This window comes from Pongo abelii, chromosome 9, assembly GCF_028885655.2.
Source record: "Pongo abelii isolate AG06213 chromosome 9, NHGRI_mPonAbe1-v2.0_pri, whole genome shotgun sequence".
Classification (NCBI taxonomy): domain Eukaryota; kingdom Metazoa; phylum Chordata; class Mammalia; order Primates; family Hominidae; genus Pongo; species Pongo abelii.
The window spans coordinates 20,333,600-20,350,124 of record NC_071994.2 but is presented as its reverse complement, the minus strand read 5'-3'; the positions used below and the strand labels follow the sequence as shown (position 1 = coordinate 20,350,124).

General features: G+C 40.3%; 1 protein-coding gene across 10 annotated transcripts in view; it reads right to left on the bottom strand.

The window, feature by feature from the left end:
- Positions 1–16,525, bottom strand: part of CKAP5 (cytoskeleton associated protein 5) — a 103,233-nt gene that overhangs the window by 43,969 nt on the left and 42,739 nt on the right. For all 10 annotated transcript variants that reach the window (XM_054525804.2, XM_024255070.3, XM_054525807.2 and 7 more), the window contains 8 exons: positions 14,384–14,488; positions 11,234–11,323; positions 10,956–11,120; positions 9,961–10,089; positions 8,757–8,939; positions 3,649–3,762; positions 3,256–3,366; positions 1,856–1,948 (listed from right to left, as the gene is read on the bottom strand). In XM_054525804.2, coding sequence (XP_054381779.1) covers positions 1,856–1,948; positions 3,256–3,366; positions 3,649–3,762; positions 8,757–8,939; positions 9,961–10,089; positions 10,956–11,120; positions 11,234–11,323; positions 14,384–14,488 — 990 coding nt within the window. The remainder of the gene's footprint in view (positions 1–1,855; positions 1,949–3,255; positions 3,367–3,648; positions 3,763–8,756; positions 8,940–9,960; positions 10,090–10,955; positions 11,121–11,233; positions 11,324–14,383; positions 14,489–16,525) is intronic.

The following is a 16,525-nucleotide window of genomic DNA, read 5'->3' as shown; positions in this document are numbered from 1 at the left end:
AGAGGGTGGGAGACAGATCATATTGGTTCAAGGCATTTAAGAAAATCTGTCCAGTCATTAGCTGGTCATTAAGTTAACCAAGGAGAGCCTTTGGTGGCCGAAAATCAAAATCACAATGAGATTACACTTCATACTGTCTATGAATTTGAGAAAAAAATTAGCAAGATGTAGTGATGCACGCCTGTGGTCCCAACTACTTGGGAGGCTGAAGTGGGAGGATCTCTGGAGCCTAAGGTGTCAACACTGCAGTGAGCCACGTTTGCACCACCACACTCCAGCCTGGACAACTGAGTGAAGCCCTTTCTCAAAAAAAAAAAAAAAAAAAAAAAAAAAAAAAAAAAGGTGGTGTGAGAGGAAGAGGGCACCTCAAGAATCTTTTAGAATATTTAGCCTTTGTGGAGCTGGCCTATACAAATAAGATGCTATGTAACACAATGTAAGGGAAACACAGTGTATGAGGGAGCTAAACATCCTAGAGGGAAAACAAGAGGTGGCAGCAGAAGAGAAACCAAAAAGAGACTAGCAGGATGCCAAAAATAAATCTGATATGTTTCAAGTTTGTTTCGCTTGAGGTCTATTGTATGTACATCTAGCAAAAGAGAAGGAAACTTTTTCTCATTTTCCTTCCTGCAGCACTTTCCTATACTTCCCTCTATACCCACTCCTTAGACTAATAACTTGGTACTGATAAATTTCAGCTCTATTATCAGTTAATGGGGCTATACAATTGATTATGTGGTAAATTTTCACTGGCAATTTAAGGACTGCACTTATTTTTTATCCCATCAAATAAAAAAGCTATCTCACTGTTTATTTCTCCCTTGAATATGTAAAGATTAGATAAGGAGGCTTCTAGGCCTAAAAATGAGAAGAAAAAAATGTATATATCTAAATTATACAAATTATATATGGATGTATACATATTTACATATTTATACATATATAAATCCCTAATTATATAAAGTTATACAGCTGACCCTTGAACAACATGTGTTTGAACTGCAAAGATCCACTTATGCATGAATTTTCTTCTGCCTCTGCCACTCCTGAAACAGCAAGACTAACCCCTTTTCTTACTCTTTCTCCTCCTCAGCCTATTCAACACGAAGATGATGGGAACTGAAGACCTTTATGATGATCCACTGCTACTTAATAAATAGTAAATATGTTTTCTCTTCCTTAGGATTTTCTTAATCACATTTTTTCTCTAGCTTACTTTATTGTAAGAATACAATCTACAATACATGTAACATACAAAATATGTTAACTATGTTATCAGTAGGGCTTCTGGCAACAGTAGGCTATTAGTAGTTAAGTTCTTGGGTAGTCCAGAGTTATACTGCACAAGGGGTAGTACCCCTGCACAAGGGGTAGCACCCCTAATCACCACATTGTTCAAGAGTCAACTGTAGTTATGTGTTCAATCAAAATGCACACACCCCATTGTTCATTAAAAATCATTACCAAGCCGGGCGTGGTGGCTCACGCCTGTAATCCCAGCATTTTGGGAGGCCAAGGTGGGCGGATCACCGAGGTCAGGAGTTCGAGACCAGCCTGACCAACATAGAGAAACCACGTCTCTACTAAAAATACAAAATTAGCCGGGCGTGGTGGCGGGTGCCTGTAATCCCAGCTACTCGGGAGGCTGAGGCAGGAGAATTGCTTAAACCCAGGAGGTGGAGGTTGTGGTGAGCCAAGGTTGTGCCATTGCACTCCAGCCTGGGCAACAAGAGCGAAACTCCGTCTCAAAAAAAAAAAAACATCATTACCAAAACTATTCTGCTGTATTACTCCATAGGATGATGTAATGTAAATTACTTCAATAAAAGACATCAAATCTCACATTTTAAAATACCTGAAAATTAGTTTCTTTCCATCCAGGTTTCTTGGCTAGCATCCTCACTAATGCCTGGCATGGCATTTCAGTTCGGTCCATTAGCTCAACAGCCTTGAAATAAAATAAGAGAATAAAAGAGTTTAAGGGTTAAAGATTAGTTCCAAAGGAAGAGTAAATACCAAAGTCAAGTAAGTGGTTACCTCTGAAGAAAGGAGTGGAATAGAACTGAGGAGGGTTATTGAGGGAGCTTATATAGCTTCCACTGTTATGCTTTATTTCTTTGTGTTTTTATGTCTATAATGCTTTATTTCTTAAGCTAGATGCTTGGTATATGGCTGTTAAATTAGTATCACTGAACGTTTATCTCACATTTCAGGAATTCACAAATAGTTTGCTCCATGCAAAATAATAGTTTTCATTTGCCTAGTGTGTGGCAGAAAACTGCTTACATGTATTTTCTCTTCCTTGATTTTCCTAAAAACAACAAAGCAGAATAGATGAGAAGTTCTAATGTACTGAATATCAAAGATGCACAAACTCAGATCTAAACCCAATGGGCAGCAGACGCAGGACTGGAAGGCTTCTGCCATAAGTGACAGTGCTCTTGCAGTGTTTCTCCTTACCCTTCCTCATTAGAATCACCTGGTATATGCCAAAATGAACTGCCATGCTCCTTTACAACACAGGTTTTTGAGAGGTTTTCATACCAATGGATAATGTCCATTCTACCGAGGAATCATGATGATAAAGGGGGGGAAAAAGTACTGGATGAGGGGTAGCTTAAGTAGAGAGACCTATTTGCCTAGGAAGTTTATGAGCAAGTACCATAGTTAAAAAATTAATCTAAGCTGGGCCAGGCCGGACGCAGTGGCTCATGCCTGTAATCCCAGCACTTTGGGAGGCTGAGGCAGGCGGATCACGAGGTCAGGAGATCGAGACCATCCTGGCTAACACGGTGAAACCCCGTCTCTACTAAAAATACAAAAAATTAGCCAGGCGTGGTGGTGGGCGCCTGTAGTCCCAGCTACTCGGGAGGCTGAAGCAGGAGAATGGCGTGAACCTGGCAGGCGGAGCTTGCAGTGAGCCAAGGTCGTGCCACTGTACTCCAGCCTGGGCAACAGAGCAAGACTCTGTCTCAAAAAAAAAAAATAATAATCTAAGCCTTATAATTCAGAATAAGAATCTAATTTTCTTAAGTACTAAGTCATGAGCTTATAGAGGCCATAGAATACTGATGTTTAAAGATAGCATACACTACACAGCTACAAGAAATAAAAAGTTCCACCTCATCTTTAATGCCATGAAACGTGTTCACCGGTTATAAAACACAGCAATTAGGACAAATCCTTCATTCATCAATTTCACTGCTTCCATATAATCTAATTTTCTTTCACACTCAATTCATCCCTATGCACTACCTTCTGGAACTCTTCCATACAAGCCAGCCTTTCTTTCCAGTTACCGCTGTCAAGAAGCTGTATACAGGTAGGGGGCAGAACAGCTGAAGCTTTTTCTTCACATACTTCTATCTGTAAGATACAAAAACATATTAGAATTACGAATTGCTTAAGGGAACAGATGACAAGAATGTAAACATACTCCAGCCAAAACTAAAAGAGTACTCCCATAGGTATGCTATAGTTTCCAGGCTTCTATTATACTTTGATAAAGGAGATTGTCCAAGGCAGTTTCAATAAGCTAAATAATATCAATTAACTGTATGTTGTAGAACCCAGTAAAGAACTCCAGTCTTCTCATAGGTCTCACTTTGCAGGGTTCATGATTTTCAGGCTCAGTGTGTTAATACTGACCGAGAGCTCAGGCTCCACTATTTCTTTAGTCTCCAATCCTTTCTTGTTCTTGGTTCCAGTATTCCCTGCACCTCCTGGTGCAGCTGGTTTCCCCTTTTTCGGTGGCCCACCAGCCTAAAAACAATTTAACAAATAAAAATTAAACCACCTAAGGATTTAAAATAGTGGAGTTTTTTATTTTATTTTTTTTGAGACAGTGTCTCATTTTGTTGTCGAGCCTGGAATGCAGTTGCACAAGCTCGGCTTGCTACAGGTTCAACCTCCTGGGCTCAAGGGATCTTCCTTCCCACCTCAGCCTACTGTGTAGCTGGGACCACAGGCGTGTGCTACCATGCCTGGCTAATTTAACAAAATTTTTTTCGTAGAGACAGGATTTTGCCATGTTGCCCAGGCTGGTCTCGAATTCCTGGCTGCAAGTGATCCTCCTGTCTTGGCCTCCCAAAGTGCTGGGATTACAAGCATGAATCACTGCACCCGTCCTAAAACAGTGTTTTTTAAACTTTTATTGAGTCACACACTCCCTTAAAAATTTGATTAAAATGAGGGATTACCCTAAAATAAACATTTTTTGTACCTACAAAATTTAGCAGTTTCAAGGTCAGACAGAACCCCTGAAGACCACCCATGGGGTAATCTGTAGACCCCATATTAAAAACTTGAATTTAGAATTAATGAGATAAATGAAACAGAAGTGATGGCCTGAAATTATACTACATTTACAAATTAATTTGAGAATGCCATCCTGATACCTTTATTTTTTTACATTTATTTGGGTTTTTTTTTTTCGTTTTCTGAGACAGGGTCTTGTTCTGTCATCCAGGCTGGAGTGCAGTGGCCTGATCACGGCTCACTGTAGCCTTGACCTCCTGGGCTTAAGGGAGCCTCCCATCTCAAGCAGCCCTCCCAAGTCAGCTTCCCAAGTAGCTGAGCACAGTAGTTCACACCTGTAATCCCAGCACTCTGGGAGGCCTAAGGATCCCTTGAGCCCAGGAGTTTGAGACCAGCCTGGGCAGTATGGCAAAACCCCATCTCTACAAAAAAATACAAAAAAATTAGCCAGCTGTGTTGGTGTATGCCTATAGCCTCAGCTACTTGGGAGGCTGAGGTGGGAGGGCTGCTTGAGCCCAGGAGGTTGAGGCTGCAGTGAGCCATGATCATGTCACTATACTCTGGCCTGGGTGGCAGAGTGAGACCCTGTCTCAAAATAAATAAATTCATTCCACTCCAGTTTTCAAAAGTCCCAAGATACAAAAGTAGAATATGTACGGGGGAAAAAGTCACAAGAAAGTAGTATATCACAATGTACACAGCAAATGATAACTGTATTATGGCAACACACATCACCATTCACATTGTTCCTTCTACCTATTTTGGATATTTGTTATGAAATGCCTCAAACCTAAAAAGAAAAGATAAAATGAAAGAGGACCAAATTAGTCTTCAACATCCAGACCTGTTCTGAAACTAATGTTATCTTGAATATATTCCAATTTTTTAAGTTGCAGTTAGCAAAACTAAGGATACTAGTTTTTAACTAAATGGAAACCTGTAATACTTACCATGTCATATCGACAGTATGGTTTTGCTGGTTCACAGTAATAACCCCATAAAGAGATTTGCATTCTAACCCTAAAAATGGAAAATTCTGTACTCTTTAACTAGGATACCTCTTCTGGATCTTTCTCTGTAACAGCATTCTCTATATGGAGAGATACTTCAAATAACAAATCTCCTACTATTCTTTTTGTTGTTGTTGTTAACAGACATCAATTTTTATTTATTAATTGACAGATTTATCGAGGCTGGGCATGGTGGCTCATGCCTGTAATTCCAGCACTTTGGGAGTCTGAGGCAGGCAGATAATTTGAGGTCAGGAGTTTGAGACCAGGCTGGACAATATGTGAAACCTTGTCTCTACTAAAAATACAAAAATTAGCCAGGCGTGGTGGCAGGTGCCTGTAATCCTAGCTACTCGGGAGGCTGAGGCAGGAGAATCACTTGAACCAGGGAGGCAGAGGTTGCAATGAGATGAAATCATGCCACCACATTCCAGCCTGGGGGATAAAAGGAGACTCCGTCTCAAAAAACAAAACAAACAAACAAACAAACAAAAAACAACAAAAAAACCAACCAAACAAAAAAGACAGAATTATCATTCTACATGATAGTTGGCTCAGTGGCTCACATGCTGATATTGTCCTACTTATCTTTTCAGAATGCGAATAGAAGGAGGTTGCTCCCAGCATTGTAATTTTTAATTCCTCATAATAAGAGAAGGTCAGCAAGCATGAACATGGAAGGGTTTAAAGAGGTAAGAGGCAAGTGGGTTACAGCAAGAAAATCTGGACACATCTTTTAAGGTTTTGGGTCCAGGTAATTGTCCAGAGAAACAGGAACTAGTGAGAAAGGAGAAAATAGCTGCCGATTTCCTGTTCTAGAATGCCAAGGAGACAGCATAATGTGAAAGAAAGTAGAGTCTGTAACTAGAGGTACTTAGGGTAAATCCCAGCTCTGCCACTCTATGCATTCCACAAACAGATACCCGGTTCCTACTATATGCCAGAAACTATTCTATGCATGGAGGATCAAGCAGTGACAAGATCTCTATCCTTTAAAAGCTTACAATATGGTGTAGGGAAACAGTAAACAATCAATCAAATGAACAATAAAAATATCAGAGCATGTGTAGGACACAAACTCACTGAGTCTTAGTTTCGTTTTTTAGAAAAACAAGGATAATGAATACCTACCTCAAGAGTTGTTACAGTGATTAAATGACATTATAAAGGCAAAGTGCTTCATAAAATGATGCTCACTAAATATCAGTTCTCTTCTCCTAACTCCATGCTGAGTGGTTCAAGATGGGGCTGGTGTGGGGAAGGAGAGTTAAACTTTTTGCATCTGCAGCAGGTAACTCTCTCTTAAGAGAGTCCACAGGACACACGCTCATTAAAAGAATGCCATAATTGCCACTAGGCATTTGCCCCACTTCTACACTGTACAAAGGTGTAAAGACCTGGACTGGCATGAAGACTCAGTGATGTGATCCATCGGCATTATCAGTAAAATGACCAATTGGTATTATTAGTTATTAATGTTAAGTGTGTTGCCACATTTTATTTCATTATTTAATGATACTTTCTGATCCTTTAAAATATACTCCTCCTGGCTGGGCGAAGTGGCTCATGCCTGTAATCCCAGCACTTTGAGGGGCTGAGGCAGGCGGATCAACTGAGGTCAGGAGTTCGAGACCAGCTTGGCCAACACGGCAAAACCCCATCTCTACTAAAAATAGAAAAAATTAGCTGGGCATGGTGGCAGGCGCCTGTAAACCCAACTACTCGGGAGGCTGAGAATCGCTTGAACCCAGGGGGTGGAGGTTGCAGTGAGCCGAGATTGTGCCACTGCACACCAGCCTGGGTGACAGATCAAGATTCCACCTCAGAAAAAAAAAAAAAATACTCCTCCCTTGCATATGCAGTAAAATGATTTTTGACAAGGGTACCAAGGCTGTTTAATGGGGGGAAAGGACAGTCTATTCAACAAATGGTGCTGGGAAAACTGAATATCCACATGCAAAAAGAATGAAGTTGGACACCATATATAAAAATAAAGTCAAAATAAAGACACAAATGTAAGACCTAAAACTATAAAATCTTTAGAACAAAACAGAGGGCAAAAGCATCATAAGCCTGGATGCAGTGGCTCAGGTTTGTGATCCCAGGAATTTGGGAGGCCGAGGCGGGAGGATTCATTGAGCCTAGGAGTTTGAGACCTGCCTGGGCAACACAGTGAAACCTGTCTCTACAAAAAAATTAAAAAATAAAAAATCAGCTGTGTGTGGTGGCACCTGCTTGTGGTCCCAGCTACTCGAAAGGCTGAGGTGGGAGGATTGCTTCAGCCTGGGAGGTATGCTGTGATTGTGCCATTGCACTCCAGCCTGGGGAACAGAGTGAGACCTTGTCTCAAAACAACCTAATTCAAAAATGGGCAAAGAACTTGAGTAGATATTTTTTCAAAGAAGAACTACAGATTGCCAACTGCACATGAAAAGATGCTCAAGGCCAGGCTTGGTGGCTCATGCCTGTAACCTCAGCACTTTGGGAGGCCAAGGCAGGAGGATCACTTGAGGCCAGGAGTTCAAGACCAGCTTGGGCAACACAGCGAGGCCCTCTATAAAAAATTTTTAAAAATCAGCTGGGTATGGTGGCAAGTCCCTGTCATCCTAGCTACTTGGGAGGCTGAGTGAGGAGGATCACTTGAGCCTGGGAGTTCCAGGTTGCAGTGAGCTATAATCGCATGACTGCCCTCCAGCTTGGACAACAGAGCAAGACCTTGTCTCTAAAAAATATAGAAAATAAAAACAAAGTAGTCAAATTCGTAGAAACAGAAAGAAGGGGCTGGAAGAAGCTGAGAATGGGAGGATAGTTAATTGATTCATAGAGTTTCAGTGTTGAAACATGAAAAGCATTATGGCGATGGATTGTGGTGATGTTGCACAACATTATAAACATACTTAATATTAATGAACTGCACATTAAAAAGAGTTAAAGACAGGGCCAGGCACGGTGGCTCATGCCTGTGATCTCAGCACTTTGGGAGGCCAAGGCGGATGAATCACCTGAGGTCAGGAGTTCAAGACCAACCTGGTCAACAATGGCAAAACCCCGTCTCTACTAAAAATACAAAAATTAGCCTGGCATGGTGGTGCGTGCCTGTAATCCCAGCTACTAGGGGGCTAAGGCAGGAGGATCACTTGAACCTGGGAGGCGGAGGTTGCAGTGAGCCAAGATTGCATCACTGCACTCCAGCCTGGGCAACAGAGAGAGACTCCATCTCAAAAAAAAAAAAAAAAGTTAAGATAGTAAATTTTATGTTAAATTGACAAAACACACTTCTGTGCCTTCATTACCATTTTTATCTCTATTAAAGCTCCAAATAGCTGAATTTATTGCTGGAATATCCTATCTTCATTAACAGATTTTCTGCTGTATTTTTAGTGTGGCCAATGAATTCATTTCTCAAACAAAATAATTTTAGAGGAACAACCATGAACCTGAGACTCAGACCCTTACTTACTAACTTCTATTTTTAAATAATCTATTAACCTTAGCAGCAGGTGCCTTTTTTAGAGGTCCTGGTTTGGGTGCGGAAATGTCCTTTGTGTCCTTATCTCCTGCAGCCCCTGAAGCAGCAGTCCTTCCAGGCAGAGGTTTGAATTCCTTCTTATCAGCAGCTAGTCCAGCTTTCTTACCATGTATCAGTTCTACCTTTTCTGAACATTCTTTGATCTGGAGAATGAAAGTGAGATGAACATCATTAAGCCCAACTTTGAAACAACCACTATGTTATTACATTTCTAAACCACAACTACATATAAGAATTCAGAGAAATGGCCAGGTGAGGTGGCTCACGCCTATAATCCCAGCACTTTGGGAGGCCAAGATGGGTGGATCACTTGAGGTCAGAGGTTTGAGACTGGCCTGGCCAACATGGTGAAACCCCATCTCTACTAAAAATACAAAAAGTTTAGCCGGGCGTGGTGGCAGGCGCCTGTAATCCCAGCTACTTGGGAGGCTGAGGCACGAGAATCGTTTGAACTCAGAAGGCAGAGGTTGCAGTAAGCTGAGACTGTGCCACTGTACTCCAGCCTGGGCGACAGAGTGAGACTCATTGCCAAAAAAAAAAAAAATTTTGGAGAAAAAATTTCCCTTTCAACAGAGATAAATTATCCACACTTTTTTGGCAGTAGATAGGCATATGTAAGATATTAATCTTGTATTTTATTTCTTTACAAATTAGAATTGTAATAAACTTAAAATGACCACATTGTTTATGGAAGACATTCACATATAAGAAGGTAATTTTCTGGACCTTAGAAATAAATTTATCTCACAGAACTGTTTTCACCTTCTCTACAGATTGGTCACTCAGCTTTTTTTGGTTATAATTGGAAAGATATTTCTACAATTATCACCATCATAGCCTGGAATGAAACTTAAATTCTCAAAAGCTAAGTTTTCAAACTCCAGGTCTGAACTATCAGTGGAGGATGAAATAAATTTCCTGAGGTGATATCAGCATTTTTTTCTTAATAAAACAACAGACAAAACTGAAGACAAAAAGTACCAGAGAGCAACCTCCAAAACTTGTTTCAATTATACATTTCTTTCCTACCATAAATGGCAATTTTAAAAAAATCAAGAACTCCTCATCAAAACTACCAGTACTCTATAACTGTCAAGAGACAAAGCCATGATGCAAAAAGACAGGACTGTTGTCCAATTTCAGTCCAATCCATTATTAACCCACCTTATCAAGCTTGAGTTTGTCCACATCAGCTAAGAATGGGTTTACTGCTTTCTCACCAACCACCTTCAAAGCAGTACCCAATGCTTCAAATGCGGCATCTCTGACTTCAGGAGCAGAATCATTGATGTGCTATAGTCCAGAAGTAAGCAAAATGATATTAATGCAAGGTATTTTAGGCATTACTCATTTTAATTCAGACTGATGGTTGCTAGATAAAGATTTGCTTTTTACAATTTACTGAAGCTAAGTATAGCTTTCCTTGTGCCAAATGACAGTTACTCTTTCAAAAATTCTTTTTGGGCCAGGCACGGTGGTTCATACCTGTAATCCCAGCACTTTGGGAGGCCAAGTTCGAGACCAGTGTGGCAAACATGGTGAAATCCCACCTCTACTAAAATACAAAAACTAGCCGGGCATGGTGGCACGTGCCTATAATCCCAGCTACTCAGGAGGCTGAGGCAGGAGAATTGCTTGAGCCTAGGAGGCGGAGGCTACAGTGAGCCAAGGTTGTGTCACTGCACTCCAGCCTGGGCAACAGAGCTAAACTCCATCTCAAACAAAACAAACAAACAAACAACAAAAAAAAAAAAATTTTTTTTCTGGGTTAAGAAAACCCTTGGTAATCCATTTAGCAAATAAGTGCTTCCTTTTCCTCTTACCCTCTATCTAAAATGACTCACTCCCAAATGATCTTCAAATACTCCACATTTGATGCCTATGCTTGGCCAGATCCTGCTGAACACCAGTATATGGGACAAGTAAGAAACAAAATGTTTAACAGTTAATGGAATCATAAACACTAACTTGTGCTTTCTTTCAAGAAGAGGAACACAGTTAGGAGAATTTGGATTCAGTTTCCAAGCTGCAAAGGGTCTGCTCCTCAAAAGATCATAACCTCTATAGTCTGAAAGTCAAGTAGTCACTGTACATAATTAGCAGGAAAAGAATCTTGCCTAGGTATAAAATATTCCCCCAATTTCAAAGAGAGTCTGTACCTTAAGTAGTGCAGCACAAAAAGGCTTTAGCAAGCTCTTTGGCAGGGTAGAAGCAGTGCAGTGGCGGAAACTTCTTGCAATAAAAAGAGATGTCTGCTGCTTGATGGTTGGATTTTTATTATCCATTACTGCTAAAACATCCTCACTGATGTTCTGTAGTGTGGTCTTTAGAAAGAAAATGTGGTTAATGAGCTTTTCTCAATTGTAAAGAACAATCAAAATATTATATTGACAAACTTTACTTCAGATAAAACTACAAACTCATGCTGTCAACTTACAGTAAGGAAGATTGCATCAATTGCCTCCTGCAGGGCTTGTACCACTTGAGGTTTCTTCTCTTTGAATTTCTCTAAGATGGTTGGCACAACCTGTAAAAGTGAATGGCTAGAACATTATTCAGCAACAAAGAGGAATGATACATTGATATATCCTAGAACATGGCTGAACCTTAAAAATAGTATGCTAAGTTAAAAAAAAAAAAGCCAGTCACAGGCTGGGCACAGTGACTCATGCCTGTAATCCCAGCACTTTGGGAGGCTGAGGCAGATGGGTTGCTTGAGGCAAGGAGTTCAAGACCAGCCTGGGCAACAGAGTGAGATCTTGTCTCTACTAAAACAAACAAAAACAATTAGCCAGGTGTGGTGGTATGTGCCTATGATCCGAGCTACTTGGGAGGCTGAGGTGGGAGGATCACTTGAACCCAGGAGGTCAAAGCTGCAGTGAGCTGTGACTGCATCACTGTATTGTAGCCTGGGCAACACAGCAAGACCCTGTCTTCCAAAAAAAAAAAAAAAAAAAAAGCCGTCACAAAGACCATGTATTGTATGACTCCATTTACATGAAATGTTAAATCCACAGACACAAAAAAGTAGATTAGTGGTTGCTAGAGTCAAGGGCAGGGAGCAGCATGGGGAGAGACTGTTAATGAGCAAGGGGTTTCTTTTTGGGGTGATGAAAATGTTCTGGAATTAGATAGTGCTGATGGTTACATAACATTGTGAATAGTCTAAAATCACTTTAAGAGGGTAAATTTTACAGTATGCAAGTTTTATCTCAATAAAACTTACTTTCTAAAAAACCACCTTGTCTCCACCAAAACAAACCAATAAAGCAAACATTTAAGTGGAATAAAAAGTCATTTCCTTTCTTGAAGGACATCGTATCTTATGCCGGAACAATGAAGAATTCTCATTCTCTCTCACTGTGGCAGTGCTTCTCAACCTATTTGCTGCCTCTGCACCTTACAGGGTCTCGCTCTGTCACGCACGTGGGAGTGCAGTGAGATGAACATGGCTCACTGAAGCCTCGGCCTCCTGGGCTCAAGTAATCCTCTCATCTCAGCCTCCTGAGTAGGTAGGCCTCAGGTATATGTCACCACACCTGCTATTTCTTTTTTTAATTGTTAATTTCTTGACCAATTCCCTGTAAATATAATTTTTTATTTTATTTTTTGTCGAGACGGGGGTTTCTCCATGTTGCCCAGGCTGGGGAAGAAAATTTCTAAGGTCCAAAGGACACAGCAAAGCTCAATGGCATCCAAAAAAAGGAAATAATTGTTTTCAAGATTTCACAGAAGTGGTTATAGACTACTTGGTATAGTCCAAGGACTATGGTTCCCATGGAAAAATGTAAGACTTTTTAATACTAGTTATAAACTTGAAAATCAAGATATTTTAATGTCTATAAAGCTAACATTCACTTTTATAAATATTGCCAAAAAGACAGTTTGTAAACATTTAAAGAAAATAAAGCCAAGTCACTAACATGCTTGATACTAAACACCGCATATATTATAGTATTAAGGCGGGGGAGACCCCAAACTACAGAGCAAGAGTCATTCTTTAAACAGGACAACAAAGTGAAACAAAGCCAGAATCAGAACTCAAACTGGAAAGCCAGGTAATTATCCAACCATAATTTGGTAAATTAAAATGAATTTTAGGCTGGGTGTGGTGGCTCAAGCCTGTAATCCCAGCACTTTGGGAGGCTGAGGCAGGCAGATGGCTTGAGCTCAGGATTTCGAGACCAGCCTGGGCAAGATGGCAAAACCCCATCTCTACCAAAAGTACAAAAAGTAGTCAAGCATGGTGTGGGGTGTGCCTAAAGTCCCAGCTACTCAGGAGACTGAGGTGGGAGGATCACCTGAGCCTAGGAGGTTAAGGCTGCTGTGAACTGAGATGGTGCCACTGCACTCCAGCCTGGGTGACAAAGTGAGACCCTGTCTCAAAAAAAAAAAAATTAAAATTATTCTCTGAACTGATATTTAAGTGGTTTAGGAAAAAACTGTTTTTTATCTTGAAAAATTATTCCCAATACAAAAGTGTAAAATATCCTACTAAGTAACATAAAATTGACGAAAATGGCATATACACATCGATATTATATAATTTGATTGCTATAAAAATAGATTTTAATTTTATTTCAATTTATGATGTACATGTCTAAGGGTTTTACAGACCCTTATTTTTATTTCCCTAGTAATAAGCCAGTCATGATTTACTTTTATTTGGTAGTGACCTCTTTTTCTTTGGTTAAGTTCTCTGAGATTATTTTTAATGCTATGAGTAAGCAAGCTCCAAATACCATAGCTCATGTGAGGCTAGGTATTAGCTTCACAATATAAAATGGACACATGACTAGGGACTACTAGGAAACTCCTAAGTCAGTCTAGGGAATCAAATGATGAAGTGGCTAGCAAGCTAAACTCTAAAGATCAATAAGGTCAATTTTTAGGATGCTGAGCCATTCTTAGTAATGCAGACCGGATTTAGAGGCCAAAGGACAAATGTCACAGTTAAAGAAAACATCTTAATTAAAATTATTACCAAATTTGATTGGAAACAAACTTATACAAATAGTAAGTCAACAAATGTCTCCAGTCAGATTTTCTTTGAATAAGTAAAACGGAGATAACCTATATAAAATATATAACATTGTAACCTATATAAAATGTCTCAAATATGTAAGTAAATTATATATTAAAATAGGAAAATACTGTAAAACACATTTTATATATTAATCTCACAGTTTTACATTTACAGTTTTATATTGCCTTTCTGACTCTTCATTTTCATTCTGGTCTTGGTCGTTACAAGTTTTGTTTCATCTTGTTATAATGTGTATAATGTTGTAAGAACAAAGCAAGATACTAGTAAGTAAATAAGTAATAAGCAAATAAATCAACTCAACTAAGTACTTTAGGCCTAGTGCCTGACTTTCTACATAAGACCTATAAATTTTGTTACAACTGACATCTACTGAAATTTCTAAGATATATCTATGCTGAATATTAACAAAACAGAGAGAAATTTACTTTGTACAATACATACACATCTATGCCAAGGAGTTGTTTTAAAGCAAACAGCAAACTAGGCCTACCATTTTTGATAAATTTTGTTGATCTGTATCTAAAAAGGAGTGTTACTTACATGTCCTGCATATTGTCCAAATTTCTTCCTTAGCCCAACAGCCAGGCCAGTAAGACATTTTGCTGCCAAAGCCACCAACATGACATTGGTGTCCTTTCCAACAACCTACAAAGGGGGGTAAAAAGGAAAACAAAATAGTCACAGCCATGTAGAAGGGTACTGAAATTTTATTCTCAAAAGAACTCTGAGGCTAGGTGCGGCGGCTCACGCCTGTAATCCCAGCACTTTGGGAGGCCGAGGCGGGTGGATCACCTGAGGTCAGCAGTTTGAGATCAGCCTGACCAACATGGTGAGACCCCATCTCTACTGAAAATACAAAAATTAGCCAAGCATGGTGGCAGGCGCCTGTAATTCCAGCTACCTGGGAGGCCAAGGCAGGAGAATCACTTGAACCTGGGAGGCGGAGGCTGCAGTGAGCCGAGACTGCATCATTGCACTCCAGCCTGTGCAACACAGCAAGACTCCACCTCAAAAAAAAAAAAAAAAAAAAACAAAAAAACTCTGAAAGCTCTTATGCTAATATATGACCAATTTTATTTACTACAAGAGAGAAGAAATTCTTTCATTGTATCGAATTTGGGAGCTTCCCTTCATTATGTTTAGTCTTCTATCTTAAAGTTCTACTAATAAAACATAGATAAAACCACAACATCAAATTGTTCACTATCCAGTAGTGGCAGTCTGGGCTGTCAGCACTGTTCAACTGTGCAGGAAATGACCCTGATAATGGCAGAGAGACTAGAGGTCTGCTGACTTTGCTTTGGGACAAGGAAAATGAAAAGGCAATGTATGTCTGAAAGACATCACAGGGCAACAACTCTAATATTCATAACCAAGAAGCACCAGTAGAAACTGCTGCAGGTACCTTCAGGAAGTCCATGGGGACTCTAAATTGTGAATGCTATTGCAACCATTCTTCTGAGGGAGCTTCTGGCCTTGAGGCTGCCACTTCAGTTATCTAATGATGGTTAAGCGTCGATTCAGAGTCTCAGTCGATTCTCCTCTAGCACTGCTTATATTACTGCCCTCTTATGCCACAACCCACAAAGCCCAGCACTTATCTAAACTCATGGGTAGTAGCTGCATCTGTGTCAATTTAACAAGATACTACGACTGGGTTCCTTCCTGGTAAGATTTTACTGTGGTACACTGCCCAATCAGTTGGTGTTAAAAAGCTGCTTTATATATAATAATATAGGCAGCGTGACGTGTGCCTGTAGTCCCAGCTACTTGGGAGGCTGAGGCAAAAGGATCACTTGAACCTGGGAGGCAGAGGTTGCAGTGAGCGAAGATCGCGCCACGGCACTCCAGGCTGGGCACCAGAGCAAGACAGACACAGACACACACACACAGACACACACACACACACACGCACACACACACACACGGCTGCTTTATTTATAAATGCCCCCAAACTCTTCTTTTTTCACTCTTTTCCCAGTAGGAGTAATGCCTCCAATTTACTTTGAATTTTATCTAGTCCCTACAATCTGGTGTTCCATAAGCAGAATGCTTTATTCTAGATTCTCTGCATTAAACAACTCCTAACATGCAACATGAAAGAAGTTCTACTTGGCACTTATATGCACTCCTTAAGTGCTGAGGAATAAGGATGAAGAAACTAATATTTATTAAAAAAACAAATTAGGCACCAAAATTTTGTAGGCACTTTATAATCCTTTTTAAGTTTAATTTTCACCCAAACCCTATGAGGTAAGTACTATTATTATTTCAACTTTGCAGATTCACAGCCAGGTGTGGTGGTTCACGCTTGTAATCTCAGGACCTTAAGAGGTTGAGGCGGGAGGATCGCTTGAGCCCAGGAGTTCAAGACCAGCCTGGGCAACATAGCGAAACCCTGTCTCTACCCAAAATAGAAAAATTAGCCAGGCATGGTGGCACGTGTCTGTAGTCCCAGGTACTCAGGAGGCTGAGGTAGGAGAATCGCTTGAACATGGGAGGCGGAAGTTGCAGTGAGTCAAGATCGTACCACTGCACTCCAGCCTGGGTGACAGAGCGAGACACTATCTCAAAAACAAAAAACAACAAAAAAGTGCAGATTTCACAAAGAAATTTTTTTTTTGAGACAGAGTCTGGCTTGATCTCAGCTCACTGCAACTTCCCCCTCCCAGGTTCAAGCGA